General features: G+C 42.4%; 1 protein-coding gene across 3 annotated transcripts in view; it reads left to right on the top strand.

Annotated features, from left to right (window-relative positions):
- BNIP2 (BCL2 interacting protein 2) overlaps positions 1 to 26,849 on the top strand; it is a 259,244-nt gene that overhangs the window by 130,890 nt on the left and 101,505 nt on the right. For all 3 annotated transcript variants that reach the window (XM_086321270.1, XM_086321277.1, XM_086321271.1), the window contains exon 3: positions 26,255 to 26,421. In XM_086321270.1, coding sequence (XP_086177396.1) covers positions 26,410 to 26,421 — 12 coding nt within the window. In that variant the 5' untranslated portion in view covers positions 26,255 to 26,409. The remainder of the gene's footprint in view (positions 1 to 26,254; positions 26,422 to 26,849) is intronic.

The following is a 26,849-nucleotide window of genomic DNA, read 5'->3' as shown; positions in this document are numbered from 1 at the left end:
GAGATAACTAGATAAAATTGAGAAGACTTGGTGATGGATTGGCTACAGAGAAGGAGAAAAAGAAATGGGTCATAGAGGAGTCTGAGGTCTCTGGCTTAAATAACTTTTTGGATGCCAGTACTGAATAGGTAGAAAGCATGAAAGGACCTGGTTTGGGTCTGGGTATTAGAGATGCTGAATCTCTGTTATCTTTGAGATAGCCAAGTGAAGATGTTGAGTAGGTACCTGTAGATATCTGGAACTCAGAGGAGGGGTCTGAGCTGGAGATTTCAATTTACAAGTCACTAAGGAAATGGCAGCCCACTCCAGTATTCTTGCCTGGAAAATCCCATGGATAGAGGAGCCTGGTAGGCTACAGTCCATGGGGCCGAAAAGAGTCGGACACGACTTCACTTTCAGTAATTAGAACAATAGATATGTATAGAGTGAGATATGGGAAAAGAATAGAAGAGCTAGGTGAGACCAGGAGGACCTTCTCTGTGTGATGATTGGGTGGAAGCAAATAAGCCTGCACAGGAGACTTGAAATGGGAAAGCCAAGTGCTAGGAGGAAAAGCTGGAAAGTGTGGTATCTGGGAACTAAGGGGGAAAAGTGTTTTAAGAAGAAAATGATCAATAATGTCAGTTTCTGCTGAGAGATCAAGAGAAGTGACACTGACACATGCACATTAGATTTAACAACAGGGCAAGTGATGGCAGAGGTTTGAGTGTGTTTAACTGTCAGGGGAAAGCAGCTGCCTGAGAGGGAGGGGCCATATACACACAAGAGGGAAGAGGTGATTTTTCATCCTGATTCTCCATCATCCTCCCAATGTCTTGACCACTTTGTATTATCCCCCATAACGTTAGACAATAAGCAGCTTCCTAACCGGCATTTCATCATTTAACATGCAGGATTGTTAGAAAGAGCGAAACAGCATAGTAAGTGAACAGAAATTATAAACTATAAAATAGAATTGAAAGCAAGTATTATTTCCCCTCAACCACCGGTTTAGCCAAAGTTTACTTTGCCTATGCCCTCTTCCTTCAGATCCCTGCTAGGTAGATAACATACCCAGTTTCCTTATCTGTAACTGGCATTCTTACTGTTCAGCAGCTTCTAGATGTCAACCGTGAGACTTCTGTAGTCTCACTGGTGTTACGTAGAAAGAGGGTCTCGGAATCCTACTGCGTGCAGCACAGCTGACCAGCAGGCAGATCATCACGAGCAAGGACCTTTTTCTGTAGTATACCTAAAATCATATCCAGTAGGCAACTGCCTTTTTCACCCACTCAGAAAGCCATGATTCTTAGGTAATAGAAAGAATGTCACTTTCTCCCTCTCCCCTCTCCACCAAATCAAGTTAGCTAACCTTATAAAGCATTTTGGAAGGTTTTTGCTTTGTTTTTGAGCCAAAGGAACCATTTAGAAAAATAAGGCAAGAATGCCATCTTGGGGTTTCTTCCGACAGCACAGGCTACCTGAGCTGCAGATGGAAAAATGAATGTTTCCTAGAGGTTGTTCAAAGTCACTGCAGCAATATATTTAGATCCTTACGGGCTTTTTCTGGTTGGCCAAGCTTAACTGTTGGAATCCTCTAAATAAGCTATTTTAAAATTTTAAAGTCAGACTCTTTCATGACATTTGATTTTGGACCTTTCCACATTGAGCTTTTAGCTGAATCACACTTAGCTTTAGCCATCCTTGGTCTTTTCTATTCATAATCTAATTGACAAGATGACTCAGAGTTTGGGGCCATCCTTTGGTAACTTCCTTTCTCACCCACCTTTTCTGCTTATCTCAGGATACATTAAAAGATAATGAAGTGATAATAGAATGGCTCAGGGTTTTGTTTATTTTAATTTGGGAGGCATTGAGTTTATGGCTTATAGAACCAACTCCCATGGTTCAACAGTTATGACTCAAGTAGTGGGATTCCTTGGCGGAGATGAGTTTTATTCCTTAATAGGACAGCTTTATAATCTTCTGCTTGCATAATTCTCACTCCTAGTTTTATTTTTTAATGTGGTAGAGAAGGCATTATAGTATGATGGGTATCCTTCATCAATCTTTCTGCCTCTCGCCCATATTTACTAAAGAGAAATAAATCCAAAGTTGTCAAGAATCCCCCCACTAGGAAATAATTTGGAACCCAATTTTGTGTGTTTTCTTTATTCACAGCTTTTTCTGTTTAAAGAGAAATCTTTTTGTTATTAATTTTTATTGGAATGTAGTTGCTTTACAACCGTGTGTTAGCTCCTGCTGTATAGCAAGGTGAATTAGTTATACATATATCCCTTCTTTTTTAGATTCTCTTCCCATTTAGGTCACCAGAGAGCACTGAGTAGCATTCCCTGCGCTATACGGTGCATTCTTACTAGTTATCTATCTTATACATAGTAGTGTGTATATGTCAATTCCAGTCTCCCAATTCATCCCACCCATCTCCCTTTAAAGAGAAATCTTGCTTTGAGTAAGGTCACCTAAGGATTCTATGCATGAAAGATGCAGTGCAGGGTGATGAAGAGAGAGTTGCAAGATATAAATCCTTACTTTCATTGTGCCTTCTCCCAGTCACTTCTAACTATCTCCAGCCAGCCCCAATAGGATTTTTTTTAATTCCTGAATGTAAAGATTCATACCATTATCTATCTGGCATGGGGGGTTATTGTTCCGTCCCTCAGTCATGTCTGACTCTTTGCATGGACTGCAGCACGCCAGGCTTCCCTGTCCTTCACCATCTCCCAGATGGGGCTAGAGAGCAGTAATCGTTTGTTGAATCTAGCAATGTGTGTCTTAAAGGTAAGATTTACATTTGTTCTTTCCCTCCCTTTGAGTTTCTGTGCATACCCTTATTATCTCCCCACAAGTTTGGAAATAGTTTTTATGCTGGTAACTGTAAGATATGGAGATGAGGATGCAAAAGAGAAAGTTGAGTACCCAGTCAAGGCAAGCACTGATTGCTTGTTCCTTTGTCTTTTCTACCATGGAGCAAAGTGTGATCGTTATTTAAAAATACAAGAAGAGGGAGGAAAATTAGAGGGTTTTTTTTTTTTTAAACCAAATTTGAAAACAAGTATGTCAAGAACTGAGTGAGAATAGGATACTTCAGATTATGACTATTCCGATGTTCAAAGTGAAGTCGCTCAGTCGTGTCCGACTCTGCGATCCCATGGACTGTAGCCTATCAGGCTCCTTTCCAGGCAAGAGTGCTGGAGTGGATTGCTATTTCCTTCTCCAGGGGATTGTCCCGACCCAGGAATCAAACCCAGGTCTCCCGCATTGCAGGCAGAAGCTTTACCGTCTGAGCCACCAGGGAAATCGATGTTCAAAGTCTCCCTTTAAATCCTCAGAGGTAGGTTGAGACCAGATTTAGGGCTCTGTGTGAGCCATGTGACCCTGAGTAAGCAACGTAACACATTATTGGCCAGGGGATTTTTGCAGAAACTAACACCTGTGGCCAGTGATTTGTTATGTAAGTGAATGTTGAAACACTCCAGTCAATAATGTTCAGGTAACAAGACATATTAATATATCTCTGGTCAATAAGTTGTTAAACTATCTGTGCCTCAGATTCCTCATCTGTGAGATATAATTTATCACAGTACTTCCTTTGTGAGTTTATTATCAGGGTTAAATGAGCTAAGGAAAGTAAAGTACCTGGCAGTGACCACTGCTCTATAACAATGGTAGCCACTGCTAGTAAATTCCAAAGGCCAAAAGGCCAAGGGACTTCTTTCCTTGGGTGTCAGTGACTCACAAGTCCACACTGCCTTGAAGGGGGCTCCATTCTCAACATGTATATATGTTACTCCAGGTTGGGGAGAAGATGAATCCACATAAATGTGATTTGTGGAGATATACTAAAATCTCAAGCAAAAACTTCTAGGTGACCTTGCAAAAATCAACATCCAATAAATGAATTAAGCAGGGGCTAGAACTCTTTGGAGAAATAGAGAATGAAGTTAAAGCAACTTCAAGAGTCTACTAAATATGAGAGGAAAATCAGTAGGAAAAAAATGGAAAAGAGGGGAGTTACTGGTACCAGTGTGTCCAGGCAGAGACGAAATCCCAGGAGAAACACATTAGTTTGGGGAGAGTTCCAGGGGAGAGGAGAGGGTGAGAAGTTTCATTGCATGTGATATCAGGAGAGCTAGTCGAATTGCAGCCCATCCTGACACACCACAGAGTGAACCTCCCTTCCTAACAATGAGAGAGCCAAGAAACTTACTTCACCAATTCACAAAGGACATGTCAGGACATGTCATTCACAAAGGAGATGTCAGAAGCCTGAGCATTCAGTCTTTGGAGAAGAAACTTCCAAATCCACAGGTGATGGGAATAGGAATTTAGCCTCAAGGTTCAAATCATAGAATGTTCTCTATAGATTTTTGTTTTGGGGTAAAGCTGATTCTAATTTTTCTTTCTTAAAAATGTAACTTTCACAATAGGTAAACGTTGATTTCACTTACTTGCTTGACCTCCATTAAATCCACCAAAGTGGGAATTCCCTGATGGTTCAGGGGTTAAAACTGGGCACTTTCACTGATGTGGCCCACATTTGGTCCCTGGTTGAGAAGCTAAGATCCTGCAAGCCAAGCAGCGTGGCCAAAACAGAACAAAAGCCCCCTGGCAAAGTCATTTGTTAATGTTTAAAAAGTGAAAAAAATCATTTCCCTGCCTAAACAGGCATTCTGATACTTTGTTGGTAAGAGCGCTCACTGTTACAAGGCCAAGGGAGGACAATGTATTGCTGTCTATCAAAGCTACAAATGTGTGAGTCTTTGCTGCAGCATTTCCTCTTCTAGAAAATTTATCCTGTGGATACTTGCCTGCAGGGATATAGCATCTCCATGAGTTGCTTATTGCAGTCAATGTACCATGGAGTACTATCCTGCTGTAAAATGAAGGATGAATTTATTTGTATGTTGAAATGGCAAGATCTCAAATATGTATTAAAAGAAAGGATCAAGATACATAATGCTCCATTTTTTAAAAATTAAAACAGGTAGAAAAAGATGTGTGTGTGACTCTGTGACTCAGGTCTTTGATGACGAACTGCACACGGCAATGCTAGTTCATAATCTAAGGTTTCAACCAAGATGATTTGATAAAGGTGCCTCTGAAGGGTTTCATAAATATCAAATACCCCATGAATATGCAATATGTTTCCCTTTCTCTTCATTGATGAAACAAATATAGACTTTTATAATAGCATGAGTCATAAGTCTATACATCCCATGAAGGCAGAGGCTGCATTTCTTTTGATCAATGGCATATTTCTATCACCAATTATTGTTGATGCTAACCTGAGTTTCCCCAAAAGTAGAGCCTAGATCAAGGCTATGTGCAAAATAGTGATGCCAGCAGGCAAGAATAAAGGACAGAGAGAGTGAACAGGGAAGGAGGGAGGGCCAGTACAATGTTGCATTATCAAGTTGACCATTGCTGTAAGTAGCCGGTAGATACTATGCAGTCTTCTGAGGAGCCTTATATAATGCGTCACAGACCCTTACGCTCGGAGACAGAAAGGGGAAGGCATTCATCCATCAGTCCCAGCTCCCATTGGTCAGACATTCTCACCAAACTTTGACTCCCCTACCACTCCAAGTTACGCAAGCATGAGTTACAAGTGGGTTCTCCTGGGCATCCAATGACACAGCTTCAGAGAAGCAGAAGTAGGAAGCAAGAGGCCTGTGGTGCAGGCCTACAGCAAAGTCCAGCCAGGCTGCCTCTGCACAGAGTCAGGTGAAGCCTGCAGAGAACAGGGGGCCACAGCTGTGGCTGGCACAAGAGGCAAGTCTGAGAAGACCTGAAGTGATATACAAGAGGTGTTCAGCACTTGATGTGTGTCACACTGTAGGGGCTCAATAAATATTTGTTCACTGAAAAGGCCCCAGGTGACTGGATCACAGAACTGGAGGATGCCTTGGAAATAGGCTCATCCAGTCTTCTACCTGGTACAGGTTTTTCTTTTGGAGGAAGTTGCTTCAACACTGCCCCAAAGTGGGAGCTCACCCACCACTCGCAGGGAGTCTTTTTCATGTTCAATGACTTCTGCCCCCTGGGGTGTTTTCCTCACATGAACAGAGATGTGTCCTGCTGAGACTTCTGCCAAGAGTTCCAGTTTGGCCCCCAATAGCACAATATAGCCCCTTCTTTTGCCAAATTACTCCTGTAAATGAGGTTTGCAAGTAAATGCAACACTTAAACAGGAAGCCAAGGGTGGTTATTTTCGTGTCCTCCAACTTAAGTCTGCTGGAGCCAGGAGGGCTGAATCCTACCACCATGCTGCCCCTACAATCTATCCTGTTGGGATAGCTGTTAGGGAGCTGATTTATAGCCAGCTGGGTGGAGTGGACTTACACTCTTAGAAAAGCAACTTGGATGTACATCAAAATCGACACCTTCTGTCCATCATCTTCTGGTGAGCACCCTGTCCTAGGATGGATGATCGCCCCGAGGACCCCTCCTGAGGGGTACATCCTTGAGAAAATGAGCCACAGCCAGAAGCAGCAAACTGGGCACACAGATGCTTGAAGACACTGGCCACGTCTCTTCAGAGGCATTTCCATGCCTTCTGTCATTTCCCCACGAGGAGATGGCGCCTTGCTGTGTTGGCCACTTTTCCTCTCAGTACTTTCCAGTTTATCAAGTGTCAACTTTTTTTTGTCACACCACGAAGCTTGTGGGATCTTAGATCCCTGACCAGGGATTGAACCTGGGGCCCCAGAAATGAAAGTGCCAAATCCCAACCACTGGACCACCAGGAAATTCCCCATTAAGGGAAATGATGGGAGAACTCTCTTAAAATGATGAGTCCAAGATGAAATCAGTGCTCCCCGTGGGACCTGACCAGCTCTGGGCACGGTAAGGCTCTGAGTCACACTACACACTTTTGTTCGTGTTAATAGGAGAAATCTTACATCCAGTTAATTTTGGAAAACTTGACTGAATGAAACAAACTGTAGAGAAATATGAAACACCATTCCTATGTGAATACACATATGTTCTTTTAAGAAAAAGTAAGTAGGTTTGTGTTAAGACTTAAAGGAAAAAAAAAGGGAAAAACCATTGTCTCACTTCATGAATGTCAGGATTTCCTTTCTTACGCTCTCAGGTGAACCTCATTGGATTAGGATGCCCAAATTGCTGACAGCTGCACTTTAAGTTCAGGGAGCCCTGAGTTCTCCTGAAGTCCTACCTGTCCGTTCACTCGTTCACTCTCCTCATCAGCTGTTTCCTATATTCTATATTCTAGCTCGCCTCAAACTTCCAAGAGCTTCTCCTCAAACCCACTCTTGGCTGATGATCTTGCTTCCTATTTGGGTAAAAATATAGAAGTTTGCTATTCCCACATCCACCAGCCTGACGGCATCTGTGCCCATGTCTGCTGACTTCCTTCCTGTTACTATAGGTGGTGGTTTAAAAATACACCCACAGATTCTGTGACATTCAAAGAATTTTCAAAAAGGGGAATGTAAATTTTCTCCCCTCAACTTGGACTTACTGACTTCTTTCTAAGGGGCTTCCCTCGTGGCTCAGCTGATAAAGAATCCACCTGCAATGCAGGAGACCTGAGTTCAATCCCTGGGTTGGGAAGATCCCCTGGAGAACGGAACGGCTACCCACTCCAGTATTCTGGTCTGGAGAATTCCATGGACTGTGTAGTCCATGGGGTCACAAAGAGTCAGACATGACTGAGTGACTTTCACTGTTCTAACAGAATATGGAGATACTGAGGCTGTGTGACTTAGAAGAATAAGTTATAAAATCACTGAGGTTTCTGCCTTGGTCACTTGTTCTGGGGGAAAACTGCCATGTTGCAAGGATACTCATGCAGCCCTCTGGGGAGATCCTTCTGGTGAGGAACTCAGGCTTCCTGCCAACAGGAACTTGCCGGTCATGTGAGTAGCTGTCCCGGAAGCCAGTCAAACCTTTAGATGACTGCAGCCTTAGGTGGCGTTTTGACTACAGCCTCAGAAGAGACCTTGAGCCAGAACCAGTTTGCTTAGGTGCTGCTGAATTCCTGACTGTTGGAATTTGTGCACAATAATAAATGTGGGTTTTCTTGGTTTGTAAGCCAGTAAATCTGGGGGGAATTTGTTAAGCAGCAATAGATAACTAACATATTGTGGATGAATTGTCCATGCTTCCATTTCAGGCCAACCCAACGTTGTGCTCTAGGCTCCATCCCTTCTCACTAACTCACAGATATTCTTCAAGCACAGTGTCCCCTTTCGCTCCTGCATCACCAGTGTTTTCCTCTTTAATAAATCATTCCTATCAGCATGCCAACATGTGATAATATGTCCCATCTAAAAAGCAAACAAACATGTACCTCTTGGTCTCACAACTTCCTTCTAGCTATAGTCCAGTTTCTCTATTCTTCTATAGCAAAATTCCTCATAAGAGAGTCTACACTCTCTTTTCTTTTCATTCTCGGGTCATTTCTTTCTCCTCCACTGCACTGAAAAAGCTCCTGTCAAGGTCGTCAAAGATCTCAGCACTAAGATCCCACGTTCCCACTGTGGTTGGCCTGTCAGTGATACAGATCACCCCCTCTTCCTGAAAACACTTGCTTCACTTTCTTTTTGAGTTACTCCTCTCCTGGTTCTCCTAGTCTTCTGGTCAGGTTTCTCTGTTAGTTCTTCCTTGATCCCTAGATGTCAGAGTGCTGCAGGGCTCAGTCCTTGGCTCAGTTTTCTTTCCTATGGTGATCCCCTCCCCCTCTGGTGACTGCGTGACTCTATTTTGCCTGTGACCTCCAGTTAGTGCAGCCTCGGGATTCTAGGAGCACCAACACCTGCTTTAACCACCTGACAGCACTTTATGGTGTGCCTTCACCAGTTCACACCAAAGTAATTCAATAATAAAAAAAAACAGGGACTTTCCTGGTGGTCCAGTGATTAAAACTCCATGCTCCCAATGTAGGAATGCAGGGGATGTGGGTTTGATTCCTGGTCAGGAAACTAAGATCCCACATGCTGTGTGGTGCAGTCAAAAAAAAAAAAGAAAAAAAGAAAATCAGTGAAACCAGTTATTCTGAAATATAAAGACCAAGGTACAAGATGTGGGGTTGTTGTTATTACTCTGGAACTGTCGCTGTTAGATTGACTACCTTAGAACAGGATTTCAGAAGGACAGTGGGCAGAGCTGTCCTGTGCACTGGGGGGTAGCCAGCAGCACCGCTGGCCTCTCCCCACCAGATGCCAGCAGCTACACCCACACCAGCTGTGACGATCAAAACATCTTCGGACATTGCTAAATGTCCTCTCAGGGTCAGAGTCACTGCCAGTTGAGACACACTGCCTGAGATATATGCCACGTGTGGGGACAGGAGGTGTGTAGGTAGGCTGAGGGATTTATTCAGATTTACTTAGGAAAAAGCTAACGTAAACAACCTTTCCTGGGCAATGATGAATTAAAGCTTTTTTTTTTTTTTTTGGCTTGGAATCCTTAAACATTTTTTAAATTTATTTATTATTTAATTGAAGGATAATTGCTTTACAGAATTTCATTGTTTTCTGTCAAACTTCAACTGAATTAAGGCTTTTAATTTCCATATTTTTGTTGGGCAGGAGGTTCTGCTGCAGACCAGTCAATGGGCAGGTCTTCAAAGAGTCTTCTGAAAATGGGGGACTAAGAAAAGACGAAGCTAATAAGGCTCCATCCCGCTCAGCAATCCCTTACACGCATCTGTATGATTGTACTACAACATTGGCTTGAAATGATTCCTTCCCATTTCCCTAAGACACTGTGAACAAATTGAGGGTAAGGACCAGCCTCTGGCATGGTCCCCGGTGCCTCGTTGGTGGCCAGTGGTTTTTCACTGAAATTAAATGTGGGCACCACTGCCTCCCAGGCCCAAAGCACAGGGTGGGAATCACCTACCCTTTCTTCCCCTCACAGTTCTTACTGCATGTGGCCTGCACTTTAGACCTGCTTTTACCTTTCATTTAGCTAGATTCTTTATGAAGACCTTTCATTTTCTGTGTGCTTCCATTTGAGAATTAGCTCTTCACCTGGCAAGGAACTAGTAGTTTAGCTGGACAAGGGGAGGTCCACAGCCCTCCAGGTGCTTCTCTCATGGCTCAGATGGTAAGGAGTCCACCTGTAATGCAGGAGACCTGGAATCAGCCTCTGAGTCAGGAATGTCCCCTGGAGAAGGGAATGGCTACCCATTCCAGTATTCTTGCCTGGAGAATCCCGTGAACAGAGGAACCTGGAGGGCTACAGTCCATGGGGTCACAGAGAGTCAGACATGACCAAGTGACTAAGCACTAGCATAGCCCTCCCAGGAATCTGGCTATTAAGACAGTGACATTCTATAGGGAGAGATACTAGCAAACCCTATTCACCTCCTATCACCACCTATAATCCCCTGGTAAATGATAGAGAAGCCTAATTGCTTATCATACAGTTTCTAAACGATAGATGTGTGTGTGTGTGTGTGTGTGTGTGTGTGTGTGTGTGTGTATGGGGGGATACTGGCACTGGGAGGGAAGGGGGCAGCTGACGTGTTCCTCCATACAATTTAACAGAAAGAACTAGAAAACACTAGAGCTACACAGAGCTGTGGAGAGCAAGTTGTCTAGCCCTTCTGTCTACCGCCCAGGGAGAAGTGACTCTATGAAGGTCAAACAGTTTCAGCAACACAGCTCTGCCTGGAATGCTAGCCCCCTGGCTCCTAGTTCCACACTGTTTCTACCTCATTGTGCCATCCTGGTTGGCAAACACAGAAACTTAAGTTCCCCCTACCCCAACCCACCCCAGAATGGACCAGCCCGACTCTGGCACAGCCCGCTCCAACCCCCAGCCTTGACTCACAGCACGGAGTCTCCCGGCACCCTTGGACAGTTTCTACTTGCATCCGCATCGATTAAACCTTGATCTCATTTATTATCTCAGGAAATGGTCTCAAGGTCACAGGGCTGGAAATTTAATTATGGTAGCAGTATATTAAGTGGCACATTTAAAGATGCTGAATTGTAGTAATTAATTTTTTGGATAGTGGTCTCGGAGGAATGGGTTTTCTCCACACTGGGTGTTCGGCATCCATCATGGCCATTGAGCTTGGCAGCTGTCTTTTAGCTTTAAACTGCCTCGTTATTCATCTTTTATGACTAGCCTTTAAAAACACTAGGCGCCGATATCCCTTTTATTGTAATATATGTGTGTGGTGGGAACAGAGCCATACTTCACCTTCGCTATAAAACATGAACCGAGGGTGCCAGCCACTACCTGAGCTGGCCTCTAAATTGAGACAACAATTACCCTTCGCTGACATCTAGTGTCAAGATATGAGATATAGCCAGAACGCTGAATCCATTGGCCTGGAAAACTCACGCTTCCCCAGTGATAAAGCCCATCTTGCCCACGAAGCTCCAGCCCCAGCTGTAAGACAGGAAGTAGAGGGATGAACTTGGCCCTGGCTGTTGACTTTGCTGGGGCGCTAGGTTATCAAATGGGATGCCCGTCTGCCAAGGCCTGAAAGAGCTTGTAATGTTTAATGAAGGGACAGTCATTAAATGCGTTTGGTTCAAATATTAGGCTCGATGAGCCTGGGTGGTACTTAATAGAGAGGTGGGAAAATATGAATTAAATTAGAGAGATTCATTAAAGAAATTGGCCTGGAGCCCAAGAATGATGGGTTGTCAGGCAGAGCTGCCAGGAGCTAGGAGCTCATCCAGGGAGAAAAATTCAAACTAGTTGAGGCTTTAAATCTAGAATAACACTGTAAAACATATTTAAATACCAGTCAGCCTGTGCTTGTGGAGAAAGGGATATCCATAAAATAAAATCTTTTATAGAATAAAGGTATGGATAGAATGCTTATGGATAGAATATTTTCCCTCTAGGAAATCTTCCCTGGCAGCTCAGCAGTAAAGAACCTGCCTGCCAATGCAGGAGATGCAGTTTCGATCCCTGGATCAGGAACATCCTCTGGAGAAGGGAATGGCAATCCACTCCAGTATTCTTGCCTGGGAAATCCCATGGACAGAGAAGCCTGGCAGGTTAAAGTCCTTGGGGTCGCAAAAGAATGAGACACAACTTAGCAACTGAGCACATACTAGAGAAAATCTGTGATCTTTGCCTCTGGCAGGAGAAAAATGCAGTATTTGTACACTTTTACAGCAGAGGCCCTAATTCCCCCCACTCTGAGTAGGGTCTGTCCTCCTCTATTCCAGGGTGTTTCTATCTGGCACTACTGGTATTTTGGATTGGTTTATTCTTTGCTGAATGTTGAGGGGCTGTCCTGTGCAGTGAAGGATATTTTATAGTATCTCTGGCCTCTACCCATTTGCTGCCAGTAGTCTTCCTCCCCTTAACTGTGACAATTAGAAATGTCTCCAGACATTGCCACATTTGAGTTGCCCTTGTAGCTAGCCTGATGTTGATGTTGACCATGACTTTGTTTTCTGGCTTGTATGTTGGACCTTGGTGTGGTGAACTCTAACTCAGCTTTGACTATAGTCCTAGGTCTTTACCAGCAGTGTTGTTTGATCCCCTGACCTTATTTTGATTAACATTAATCCTATAACCAAGTCCCAATATCACTTAAGTATCTCTTCATCAGTCAGTCAGTCAATCAACATATGTTTCCTGCCAGGGATTCCATAGAAAATAAGACAAGGAGAAGCACAGCCATTACAAGATTCTAGTGGTGAGAGATAGCCAGTAAGTGCATTAATAAATAAGCTATATTCAGATGATGATAAGTGCAATGAAGAAAATTAACCAGGTAATTGGATAGAGTATAGAGGGGAGGCTGGGCTACTCTAGCTATGGTCAGTGAAGATCTCTCTGAAGAAACAAAGACAGCAAAGATGTGAACAATAAGAAGTAGGTGGCTCTGAATACAGTGTTATTTCCACTACTACAGACTGTATTTTAAGAAGATATGTAATAAGATTATAGTATACACAGAGTAAAGTACATAAATCTTAAGTGAACATCACAATTAATTCTCTCTCTCTCACACACACACATACCACCACCCCCTCCCCCAGATCAAGACACAAAACCTTTCCATCATTGCAGGTTTTTCCTGCCCCTTCCCTGTCATTTCATACCTACAGAGAAAACTATGCTCTGTTTGATCACCATCAATTCATTTGGCCAACAGTCTACATTATATTTTATTTCATTTTGCTGGAAAAGCCAGTCAGGTCTTCTATACCAGCAACTTTTCATAAATTCTTGTAAGCCTCCAGTTACTTATAAAACGGAAGGAGGCCACTATCACTTCCTTAGGAAACTTCAGAAACCAGTTGTAATGAAGCCCACATCATCAAGCTCCCAGCAGGTGAATTTGGCCCTGACTGGTTCCGTGACATCCAGAAGGGAAGAGAGACGCAAAAGGAAGCAGCATCTCTGTGCTTTCATCCCTACCCCCTTCCTTCTTGTTTGCTGAACAAACATTCCTGCCAGAGAGGGCAGCAGGAAAACACTGGGCTCTGTCAGCCCCCCGTTAATCAATGAGCCATAACAAATCACAGGATGAAGCCTATGACACATCAATTACACTAAGAACTGAGGGCATCTACGGGAACAGGCAATCAGGCACAGACCTCCGGGGCTATCTCTACCCAGCCCCTGGATGCTCTGCTATTCATTGGTCCAGCAATGGGGTGATGGCTCAGAGGTGAGCAGGTGGCCACAGTGTCAGAAATGCTTCACAGGGGCAGTGGTCCGAGCAGGGATTCTAAGGTCTAAATAGGCTGTGCCAAGTATGTGTTTCTTCAAGCCTGTTATGGGTGATAGCATTTCCCAGAACTTAGTGATGATGAAAATAAATGATCCAGTAATTGGAAACTTGCTTCTACCTCTGCCTTGGACTAACTAGAAACTTGGGCAATCGAATTGACCCCGTGGTGTGTGCATTTCTTTTGCTCCCTGTACTATACCACCTCATGAAAGCATTGCCTTTGGAGGTCAGGAAAGGGATGAAGAAAGGTGTAAACAATTTATTTATTGGCTCTGCTGGGTCTTCATTGCTGTGTGGGGGCTTTCTCTAGTTGCAGAGAGTAGGGGCCACTCTCTAATTGTGGTGTGCAGCCCTCTCATCATGGTGGCTCGTTGTGGAGCACAAGTCTAAGGCATGTGGGCTTCAGAAGTTGTGGCTCATGGGCTTCATTGCTCCAGGGCATGTGGGATCTTCCCAGACCAGGGATCAAACCCGTGTCCCCTGCATTGCAAGGTAGATTCTTAACCACTGGACGACCAGGGAAGCCCAAGAAAAGTGTACATTGAATGGGTGGGTTATATTTGCACATGAGTTGGCATTCACTCATCATCTACTCAGTCACATTGTGTGTCTGCTGTGTGTCAGTGCTTCATTTTCCTCAAGGAGCTCACAGTGGAGACAACAGGTTGAGTTGAAAGTTGGAAAACCACACGGAGGCATCCGACAGAAGCAACCAGCTAACATTATAGTCCACCAAGCTGTGTGTCCCCCCAAGAGGAGACTGGCAAGAGAAGGGACTGGAACACAATGGGAAAAAGTAAAAGATTGGCCAAATTCAGAACAGTGCATGGGGACTGTTTCCATCAGAACCACACAGAGGACCAAATGCTCCCTCAGAGTGACACACCCATTAATGAGCCACTCCAAACTCTCTGGTCCCCCGAGTCCATGCCATTTCTTACAAATAGGTGGTGGCTTACCAAGTTAGACTGCTTGGTTACAGACAACAGCGACTCATTTGGGGTGATAAATGAGAAAAGGAGTTCGTTCAAAAGATGTTTCTAGGAAAAAAAATCACCCAGTGGATACTAAAATCATAAGCTAACTTTTTGAAGAACAGAATGTTCATAATAGGTAAAGTACAGATTACTTACTACAAAGTGTTAGTCGCTCAGTCGTGTCCAACTCTTTGTGACCCCGTGGACTATACATATAGCCTGCCAGGCTCCTCTGTCCATGGAATTCTCCAGGCAAGAATACTGGAGTGGGTAGCCATCCTCTTCTCCAGGGGGTCTCCCTGACCCAAGGATCGAAACCAAGTTTCCTGCACTCCAGGCAGATTATTTACCATCTGAGCCACCAGGAAAGCTACTTACTACAAAGATTGCTTGCAAAAGGGAAAAACCATATATTGACATGGAAGTGATCTGGCAGTGAGCACATCCTGACCAAATAATTAAATCTGGTATCACCAACAATGGCAAAGGCCCTATCAGTAGGTGGTTCCTACACACCTACAAAGTATGCTTCCCAAAATGTAAACTTGAATCTATTCAAGACTCTGGCCCTAATTTCAGATTTACTGGAAAGATAAAAAGAGGAATAAATTAAATACCACAAATAGTAAGCTATTAAACTAATCAAGAATGTAGGAGAGCCTCTAAGACAACTGTTTTACCCCTCAAAAAGTCAATGCCATGAATAAATTTTTAACATTAATTTACTTTCACTGCAGCAGGTCCCGCTTGAGGCACTGCTGCTGCTGCTAAGTCGCTTCAGTCGTGTCCGACTCTGTGCGACCCCATAGACGGCAGCCCACCAGGCTCCCCTGTCCCTGGGATTCTCCAGGCAAGAACACTGGAGTGGGTTGCCATTTCCTTCTCCAGTTCATGAAAGTGAAAAGTGAAAGTGAAGTCGCTCAGTCGTGCCCGACTCTTTGCGACCCCATGGACTGCAGCCTACCAGGCTCCTCTGTCTGTGGGATTTTCCAGGCAAGAGTACTGGAGTGGGGTGCCATTGCCTTCTCCGACTTGAGGCACACAGGATGCTTAATCCTTGCTGCAGTCTGCAGGATCTTCATTTGTGGCATGCGAACTCCCAGCTGAGGCAGGTGGGAGCCAGTCCCCTGACCAGGGATGGAACCCTGCATTGGGAGCACAGAGTCTTAGTCACTGGACTACAAGGGAAGTCCCCTTGAGAAAGAATTTAAATTATTCCAGAATAAGAGAAACTAAAGAGAGATAACCACCAGTTACAACATTGAATTTAGACTGGATCCTGTTTTAGGGGGAAAAAAAAAGTTATAAAAGCCATTTTCAGACTGAAGGAATTTAATATAGTCTGTGTTCTAGGTGGTATTATGAAGTTAATATAAATTTTCTTATGTTTGATAACAGTATTGTGGCTTTGTAGAAGATTATACTTGTGAGATGTACTCTTTAGATGAACTGAGGTATTTAGGAGTAAAATGTTGGGTTAATGACTTTCAAGTGAATGACTTTCCAGTGGTATAGCAAAAAATGAGGATGAAATGACAAACACAGAGAGGGAGAGAAAGACAAAGCAAATATAGCAAAAGGTGCCCAGTTATTGAAGCTGGGTAAATTTAATACACACGTTCATCAGACAGGGGTGGGGAGGGACAATGGATAATTAAAAGAGCTGGGGAAAGGGCGAGAGGGCCAACATGAGGCTAAGTTCCCCAGAGCAAGGCCTAAATCACCCAGGGCACCTGGCCAGGTGAGAAGTTGTCATTGCTACTGCTGCCTTCCTGACCAGCAGAAGACACTGCCTTTCTGCCCCCACAGCTTCTTCTGTACCAGGACATTACCCTTGACACCACTTGGGTAAATCCCTCTTTGCCTTTGCTGTACCTGAAAGATAGGTATTTGTGCCACCCACCCCACCTGCAAAATTGGAAATGCTGCACACAGGTGTTTCTCAAATAGCTCAGGCAAATCAGTCTCCCACTGGTGCATCTGATTGGTGGAGCCTAGTTCTGAGGCATGTATCTTGGCTGCAAGCGAAGCTGGGAGTTGCTATAGTGATGCTTCTCCTGGTGACACTGGCAGAAGGGTAGGCAGCCTTCATTCTGATAGGTGTTGGCTACACACACCACCATATATATAAAGTAACCACGGGTCCAGGCTCTGTCCTATTACTTAACCTGATGACTTCAGGATACTTCCAGATAAGAATAATTTTAATTTTTCTTTCAAATCTCTGCCAGTTTCATATATAGCACTTCTTTAAGTGCTATGTATGTAGAGTTCTGGGTAATATTGTTGTTGTTGTTTAGTCACTAAATCACGTCTGACTCTTTGCAATCCCACAGACTGTAGCCCACCAGACTCCTCTGTCCATGGGATTTCACAGATAAGCATACTGGAGTGGGTTGCCATTCCCTTCTCCTTGCAATATTCCCCCTCCAGGGATTAAACTTGTATCACCTGCATGGCAGGCAGATTCTTTACCACTTAGCCACCTGGGAAGCCCAATTCTGGGTATTGTCATTTATTTACGGACCAACTCTGACATTTATTTAGTTGGGCATATTGCCTTGTTTGAATATAAGTTACTGTCTTAGTTGTCTTCCGTTTAAATGCCAAGAGGCCTTCAGCATGGATTGTCCATAAATTAAAATGTATTATTATTATTGTTCACGATGATTCAAAACTACTACCTCTCTCATCAGAATGCATAATTAAGACATTGCATAGAAGAAATTTCTAAACGCCTGGGTGTTTTATCCACTGAAAATCTAAGAGGATGATAGCAAAGTTCTCCTGGCAGTTGTGATAGATTCAAATGCGATTGAATTCATACTACCATGACCTAATATTAATATCCATTAACACATTTTATATTGATAAATTCAGAAGGGAATTCACAGTGTTCTCTCAGAGACTGCTGAGAAGAAACTTCCACCCTTTCATTTGTCATCATTATGGGGAAGAGCTCTGGTCCACAACTTATCATTTGTTTATGGCAGTTAGTACAGCGAAGGCAGCAAATGCGATGGGCCTGTAAGGCGTCTGGTCCTCCCTCTCGTTACTGTCTTGGGGATTGGCAATGTGATGTATCCAAGTTCTCAGGCCACACACCTGGGTGGCACCCCTAATGCCTTCCTCCCCCTCACTGGCCCCAACCCCAAGTCCATGCCTAGCCTGTTGACTTTAACTCTCAAATCCACCCACTTCTGTTTCTTTTAATGTCAGTCCTTTCCTGAGTTAACCACTACTTTCCCTGTATCACAATCACCCCCAAACTGGCTTCCCCACTCTGCTCTTCCTCTGTATCTTGATAGATGTTTTAAAGGCCAGTCAGGTTCTGATGATCTCATCTCTGCACCCTCCAAGTTGTAAACCTTTTTCAGTGGTTTCAAATTGCATTTGAAGTACAACCCCAAATCCTTAATTCTGGCCTGTCTGGCCTTGTATGCTTCTCCCCACATCATCAGCTTCCAGCCTCATCTGGCAGTCTTTCTCTCTTGGTCACCGGGCTCCAGCTACACCCACCTTGATTCAGTATTTTTTAATGCTCCAAACTTCTTCTCCCTTCTAAACCTTTACATGTGGTAAAGGTTACTTTGTACCAATTCCTTTCCCGCCTGTACCCCTTCCTGTGTAAATGCTCCCCATAAAACCAAATCTGTTCTACATTCTCATAGCCCCCTCTATCTTTCCTTTTCCACATCCATCACAGCTTGAAATTATACGTAAATTGAAAGTGAAGTCGCTCAGTTGTGTCTGACTCTTTGCGACCCCATAGACGGCAGCCCACCAGGCTCCCCCGTCCCTGGGATTCTCCAGGCAAGAACACTGGAGTGGGTTGCCATTTCCTTCTCCAATGCATGAAAGTGAAAAGTGAAAGTGAAGTCGCTCAGTCGTGTCTGACCCTCAGCGACCCCATGGACTGTAGCCTTCCAGGCTCCTCCGTCCATAGGATTTTCCAGGCAAGAGTACTGGAGTGGGGTGCCATTGCCTTCTGCAAGAAGGTGCTAGGTAGGTACATATTACTTGAGTAAAAGAAAAAAATTTGAACAAATGAATGAATATAAGTGATCATAGAGAAATGTGGCCCACAGAGAAATCAGAGAAGGGTGAGAAGTTCCAGAAAACATTTAAATGGTGCCGCAAACATTGTCTTTGAATGAGGATTTAGAAACAAGTTCATGAATGCTAGCTGATCTCTTGTCTTCTGCCCAGTTGAGAGACTGAGATGGTCAGTTCAGATATAAACCATTCCAGAGATTTGAAAAGTATGCTTGAGGAGTGAGAAAAACTGATTTGCAGAGCTTGATGAGATCTCAACCCAGCCTTAGATTTCCGTGATTGAAATTCCCTGTAGCCACCTCCCCTGAGCTGCACTCAACTTTCCTAAATGAGATTTTATGGGAACTGATTGTGATTAGATAAATGGGCGACTCCACTAATGTATAATACAATTTTCAATTACCGCATATGTACAATAATTTACATTTCTTGTTTGATGGTGTGATATTTATGTGACATATTCTTGATGAGACCTGGCTGCTGTTTACATAATGATCTTAATTTTCTCTTAGAGAAGATCTGATTTTCCATTTTCTTTTTGTGCTGCAAGGCATTGTCATTCCAAGATAAACACAGTATATTAAAGGATATGCAGGTGAGAAACATCAGTAAAGTAATGCTCTAGATGGGTTTCAATAATTCTTATTTATGCCACTGGAGTAGGTAGTAGAATGGTTCACCTTTCATAAAACGTTGGAATAAAAATGTCCCCAAAATTATAGTAAATTTTGTGATCACTCCTGTGGCAAAGTGCCACTGAATAGCAAAAATGAATGTTTCATTGAATATATTTGACCATTGATAGCATAATATTCATCACCAGAACACTGCTTTGAAGTTGGAACAATATCAAAGTGTCTTTTTTCTGACCTTTAAGACTAAGTCTGCATGAAACAAATGCTTTTGTGCATTTAATACCAAATATTAGTCCTCCCCTCCTAGCTAGAGATATGGTTGATGAACAAAGGGAGAAAATAACTCCCAGCCAAATGCCTTTCAGATAGAAATCTCTTTTTAACATAGCAAAGGGTGGGGAAGTCTCAAGCACAAAGGAAATAGGTGAAATGAACCCAACTTAGGGTTCAAGACCCAGACAGCTATCAAGACACAGTGCTGATGGTCTTGAACCCAGGGAGGCCCCCATCTGGGGTAAGAAAAGGTCAGGGAGCCACTGCTGCCCTCCATCCTGCTTCAACTGCAACACATCTCCTTCGTCCACATTGTAGACTGGTACTCCCAGTAAGAGTTCATTCAAAAGGAGAAAGGGCTATTGCTAAAATTTCACAATAGCACAGGAAACTACTCAATGCACTGTGGTGATCTGACTGGGAAGGAAGTCAAAAAGGGAGAGGATATATCTACATGTACGGTTGACTCATTTTGCCATACAGTAGAAACTAACACAACATTGTAAAGCAGCTATACTCCAATAAAAATTAATGTAAAGTAAAAAATAACATTTCATTGTGAAAAGAGCACTGTTCTCAGAGTCAGCTCCCTGAGCTCCATGTCCTCATTTATAAAATGAAGAGTTTGTATTTAATGATCGCTAGCCTTCTCTGGTTCCACAACATGTACTGTTTTGTATTCCAGGCCAAAACGCTACTGTAGATGTGGCTATTACTTGGTATAACAATCTAATTATGCCATGTTATCAAATAGCATGCTTGCCTCCCTTTTAACATAACAAGGGAAGTAAAACATCCAGGCGGGTAACCAGCGATATATCAAGCACGCTGGTCTCAAATATAAAATGCTCACTTGAACATGGGTCACTGGAAAATGTTCAGAGAACCCCCACAGATTCTAGAGTACAGGGTGAAATACTGTAATTTCTTGAGGTTTGTCTGCATTTAGATGAGCCCAATATTAGATTAAGGTGCAAATCAACCTATGATTTTACTGTAATTAAGAAAGCTTTAAAATTTTGAATAGTGTTCTTTTTGTCATAACTTATTTTAGCAGTAAGCAATTTATTTTTTCTCCTTTCTGCAAATAAAAATTCATCAGCTAAGTAAATTATAGTGAAATCATAAAGTCAAATACTATGCCGCCATTAAAATGATATGAATGCATGTTTGTTGGCATGAAAACTGTCCAAATATATCAAATGAAAATTCAAATAACAAAGCAGCATATCTAATAATTCATCTTTTGAAAAAATTCACCACTACACATGTACATACAGAAAATACTTGAAGAACAGCCATAGCTATTCTCTAAATAGCAGGATTATAGCTGATCATTATTTTCTTCTTTATTACTTTTTAGTATTCTGGAATTTTTAGGGAGAGTTTACACTAATTTTGAAATCAGAAAAAGGGCAGTTTTGGAGACAAAATCCTCACTGATATCTTGATCCTGTATGTTGTTCAAAAGATGTATATAGGAAAGCTCCCTAAGAATAGTGAACTATTAAAAATTCGCAAGCTTTCTCTATAAAGGGCTAGTCACCAAATAGTTTAGGCTTGTACACCATACATTGATTTTGCCACCATTTAGCTTTGCCATTATAGCATGAAACAAGCACAGATAAGTGAATGAATGTATTAATGCTTGACTGTGACCCAATAAAACTTTTCAAAAACAGAAGTCATACGACTATCTTACACGGCACATAAACATTAACTAAAACTGGATTCAAGACATGAGAATAAGGCCTGGAACCATAAAACTCAAGACAGGAAAACATAAATAGTATGCTCTTTGACGTTGCTCTTCATAGCGTCTTTTTGGATCTGTCTCCTCAGGCAAGGGAAACAAAAGCAAAAATAAAGAAATGGGACTACATTAAACTAGAAAGTTATTGCCTGGCAACAAAACGAGAAGACAACCTACCAAACTGGAGAAGATATTTGCAAATTATATATGATAGTAGGGTAACATCCAAAATACATAAAGAACTCACTCACACAACTAAACAATTTTCAAAAAAAGACAATTGAAGAATGTGCAGAGGAGATGCATAAGCATTTTTCCAAAGAAGACACGCAGACGGCCAACAGGCACGTGAGAAGACGCTCAGCACCACTCTCCAATAGGAAGACAGAGTCAGAACCGCAAGAGATGGCACACGGGCCAGAACAGCCGTTATCCAAAGTCAAGAAATGAGAAGCGTTGAAAAGCATGTGCAGAAAAGAAATCCCTTGTGCACCGTTGGTGGGAATGTAAATGGGTGCAGCCTCTGTGGAAAAGAGTATGGAGATTCTTTAAAAAATTAAGGATACAACTACCATTTGATGCAGCACTTCTACTTCTGAGTATTTATCTGAAGAATACAGAAACACTAATTCAAAAAAAAACACGTGCGACCTCATACTTATTGCAACATTGTCTGCAATAGCCAAAATATGGCTGAATGCCCATATGCACACATGCACACACACACACACACACGGGCTTCCCAGGTGGCTCAGTGATAAAGAGTCCACCTGCCAACCCAGGAGACAGGGGTTGGATCCCTGGGTCAGGAAGATCCCCTGGAGGAGGGCATGGCAACCCATTCCAGTATTCTTGCATGGGAAATTCCAAGGACAGAAGAGCCTGGCAGGCTACAGTCCATAGAGTCACAAAAGAATTGGACACAACTCAGTGACTAAACAACAATACATACAGGCACAATGGAATATTTGGAATATTACTCAGCCAGAAAAAATTTGTCATTTGGGACAACAAGAATGGGCCCGGAGTTGGTGATGGATAGGGAGGCCTGGTGTGCTGTAGTCCATGGGGTGGCAAAGAGTCGGACACAGCTGAGCAACTGAACTGAACTGAACCTTTATTTCTAGAGCATAAGTGGAGAAAAAGGTGTTAAATAAGATTTAAAAGCAAACTAATTCTAACAGCAACATTTATCCATAACAAAACTGTTTTACAGGTTAAAGAGAATTTGAGGGCACGCTAGGAAATAGGATGAAAAGAGGCAGATTGACCCAATGGGTTATGTCCTTTTTACTGCTCCAGGGATGATGATGACTATAGAAAGTTTTGAAAGCACACAATGTGTTTAATTTAAACACAATTTAACTGATAAAATTCATATTGAATGTACCCTAGGACAAAAAGTCATTCAGAACTGGCAACATGGAGGACTGGCCTCAAATACATTTGTGTAGGATAGTGTTTTTCCTTTATTTTTTATTAAAGTATAGTTGATTTACAGTGTTGTGTTAACATCTGCTGTACAGCAAAGTGCTTCAGTTACATGTGTTGTGCATATATACATATGTATATACACACACACATTCTTTTCTATGTTCTTTTCCATTAAGGTTTATCAGAGGGTATTGAATATAATTCCCTGTGCTATACAGTAGGAGCTTGTTTTTTATCCACCCTATATATAATAGTTTGCATCTGCTAGTCCCAAACTCCCAATCCATCCCTTCCCCATTCCTCTTTCCTCTTGGCAACCACGTCTCTTCTCTGTGTCTGTGAGTCTGGTTCTGTTTTGTAGATAAGTTCATAGTGTCTTATTAAGATTCCACATATAAGCAATATCATATGGTAATTGTCTTTCTCTTTCTGACTTACTTCAGTTAGTATGATAATCTTTAGTTCTATCCATGTGGCTGTAAGTGGCATTATTTTAATGTTTTAAGGCTGAATTCTATGTCATTCTATACCTCATCTTTATCCATTCATATATCAGTGGGCATTTAGGGTTGTTTCCATGTCTTGACTATCGTAAATAGTGCTGCTATGAACATAGGAGGGCATGTATCTTTTTGAATTAAGAGTTTTCTCTGGATGTATACCCAGGAGTGGGATTGCTACATCATATGACAACTCTATTTTTAGTTTTTTGAGGAACATCCATACTTTTCTCCACAGTGACTATATCAACTTACATTCCCACCAACCGGGTGGGAGTGTTCCCTCGTCTCCATACCCTCCACAGCATTTTTTATTTGCAGATTTTTTAATGATGGCCATTCTGACTGGTGTGAGGTGATATCTCACTGTAGTTTTGATTTGCATTTCTCTAATAATTAGCAGTGATGAGCATCTTTTCATGTGCCTGTTGGTCCTCTGTATGTCTTCTTTGGAGAAATGTCTGTTTAGGTCTTCTGCCCATTTTTTGATTGGGTTGTTTGAGTTTTGTTTGTAATTGTTGAGTTGTATGAGCTGTTTGTATATTTTAGAAATTAAGCACTTGTCAGTTGTATCATTTGCAAATACTAAGATAGTATATTGACCAATTTTCTGAGAACAGGACACATGGGTTGATTCACAAACTCCCTTCACTAAAAATATGTGATGGGCATCCTCATGTTTTCACGTTAACACCTTAAATCTCTCTCTTCTTTCCTTGCTGCTCATAATGATGTCTGTGGTCCTATACCTCATTCCAAATAATAGAAAGTGAGATCAAAATATGTCAATCTCTCTTTTATTTACCTTCCAAAGAAATCGTTTTCATTTGTAGGTTCAAAACACATTAATCACCCAATGTACTTCATTACTTTCTATCTCCATGTCTAGGAAACATATCTTCTAATAGTTATTTTGACTACTCAGGGTTTCTGCTGACTGGAGATAGCTGATTAGCCTCAAAATGATTTTTTTAAAAAGGCCCTACTTATCCTGAGTGTACTTTACATTCTTATGACCCCACTGTGCCAGTATCATGTTTTATGAAAGCCAGAGAAATAAAGAATATGGAACAGAAATCTCTCTTAAGAACTTCGATTCTATTCCCAGCCAGTTATTCATGATTAGCAATTTCCCCCTGGAAAAATCTTTAAAGAAAAATCTTTAAATCTTGAAAAAAAAATGTTGACATTGATCCCAAAACACAATCCACCATACAATGTAACACAGCATTAAAGGCTGGTTAGTGATTTGAAGGCAATGGCAACCCCTCCAGTACTCTTGACTGGAAAATCCCATGGATTGGAGGAGCCTCGTAGGCTGCAGTCCATGGGGTCGCACAGAGTCGGACGTGACTGAGTGACTTCACTTTCACTTTTCACTTTCATGCATTGGAGAAGGAAATGGCAACCCACTCCAGTGTTCTTGCCTGGAGAATCCCAGGGATGGCAGAGCCTGGTGGGCTGTGTCTATGGTCGCACAGAGTCAGACACGATTGAAGCGACTTAGCAGCAGCAGCAGCAGTGATTTGAAAGGGAAGCCTGCTATGAAGGGGAAGGTGCTTTTTTAATCACCAACCTCAACACTGAGTGTGGAAAAGGAAAAATTTCTACAACATTTGCCTAAGACAGAGAGAAGGAATTAGAGATAGTGACTAATACACATACAGGTATCTGGGACAGCTCTTATGTTTGGTATTAAATAGATTTCTTTTTAGTATTTATTCATTTATTTGGCTGTGCAGGGTCTTGTTGAGGCACTTGGATCTTCCATCTTTAGTTGAGGCATGCGGGATCTGGTTCCCTGACCAGGGATCAACCCTAGGCCCCTGCATTGGGAGCGCAGATTCTAAGCCAATGACCACCAGGAAAGTCCCAAATGTATTTTTTAAGTATAATATTTAGATCCAAAATGTAGTACTTTGTGCCTTTTCCTTTTATTTCCAGGGAAATAAAGTCTGTAGTGGGCAGATAGCCTTCTTCAAATGAGGGATGGTTGTAGGATCCTGAAGGTTTGTACGCTGCACATGAATGCCCAAACCAGGAAGGATAGCTCTGGAATCCAGCACAAACCCAGCAACCTGCCCACTTATCAAGAAGGGGTTGTATGGGCTGGTTCCAACAGCGGGTCCTTGGGCCAGCTCAGATGATCCCAGATACAGACTGAAAACCTAGGTTTCTCTGGAAGATCAAAACCCAGGATGAGAAGAGTCAAAGATGGAAAGAGGGATTGCATTGAAAGGCAATACCGTATAGTAAGAAATTATCAACAATAGTCATACGACAAATATTTGGGGAAACAGATGACCTCTAGAAATCTATATTCTAGCGTGACATCTAAGGTAATGACATCTAAGTTTCAGAGGGAGGATGCATATAATAGTGAGTAATTCATGTTAGTAGGAGGTAATGCTGGGGGAGGAAGGCCGGGCAAAGATGAAGGGTCCAGAAAGGCTATCTACAGTTAAAAAAAAAAAAAAAAAAAGCCTTCTGCTAGGCCTTAGAGAGTTTACCAGCTGGATAAAGAGAAAATGGGATTTCATGGAGAAGGACCAGCATAAGCAAAGTTTGGAAGCATGAAACTTGCTAGATTGGGGGAAGAGCAAATCATTTTGTGTATCTGGAATAGGGGCTGACCAGAGATAAGGTTCAAAAACTGGAGAAGAGAGAAGGGTTGTTGTATAAGGTCTCTATACATCACCAAGGAGTTTGAATGTAATCCAGGAGGTAGTGAGGTTGACTAAAGCTCACTTGTGGTTTTAAAAGCTAACTTCACGCTTGTAGAGCCATGAACTGGACTCCATTGCAGGCTTTAAGGGAATTGGAGAAGACAGAGAAAAAGCTTTTAAAAAAATAAGTAAATAGATTGTACCAAATACTAAATGTTTTTTACACATATCAACTCGTTTAATCCTGATAACAACCTCCCTATTTTACAGATGAGGAAACTGAGGCCCAGAGAGGTTAAGTAACTTGTCCAAGGTCTCAAGGCAAACAAGTGCTGGAGGCAGGATAGCAGGCCAAGCAGTCTGGCTCCAGTGTCTGTGCTCAGAGCTCTTCTGCTGGGTTTCCTGTGTTGGCCCCTGGGCCCAGTATGCAGCTCACGGTAAGTGCTCAGTCAAGGTTGGCACAGACCTAACCTCCCAATGCTCTCTCGTCTCTCAGTAACTGGGCTGCATCTTTAGTACCATCCTATCATCTCTCTCCCTTGTCACACCTACTGGAGGTCGGGGGGAAAACAACTAGCACCCACTTTTCATTTTTTCTCTTTAGTGGGTATTCACCTTCCATTTAGTGTGTGAAATGGTGTCGACAAGGCAGGTCGTGGGCCTTCAGTGAAGCAACTTAAATATACATATTTTTATAAGTAGTTTTTTGGTCGGTAATTTTTTTTTAATTTTGTGAGCTATCTTTCGAAAGAAACCCTTCCAACTACTGTAGAACACTTTTGACATGAGTCTGTAAAATTGATTGAGACAGTTTGCCAAAGCCACCAGTCTTAATTAATGACTTACCATAACCTCCAGTTTTATT

The sequence above is a fragment of the Bos grunniens genome, chromosome 10, assembly GCF_055505025.1.
Source record: "Bos grunniens cultivar Pamir isolate PY7600 chromosome 10, Bosgru_T2T1.0, whole genome shotgun sequence".
Lineage (NCBI taxonomy): Eukaryota > Metazoa > Chordata > Mammalia > Artiodactyla > Bovidae > Bos > Bos grunniens.
Note: the sequence above shows the minus strand (reverse complement) of the source record. Positions and strands in the feature narration are given on the sequence as shown.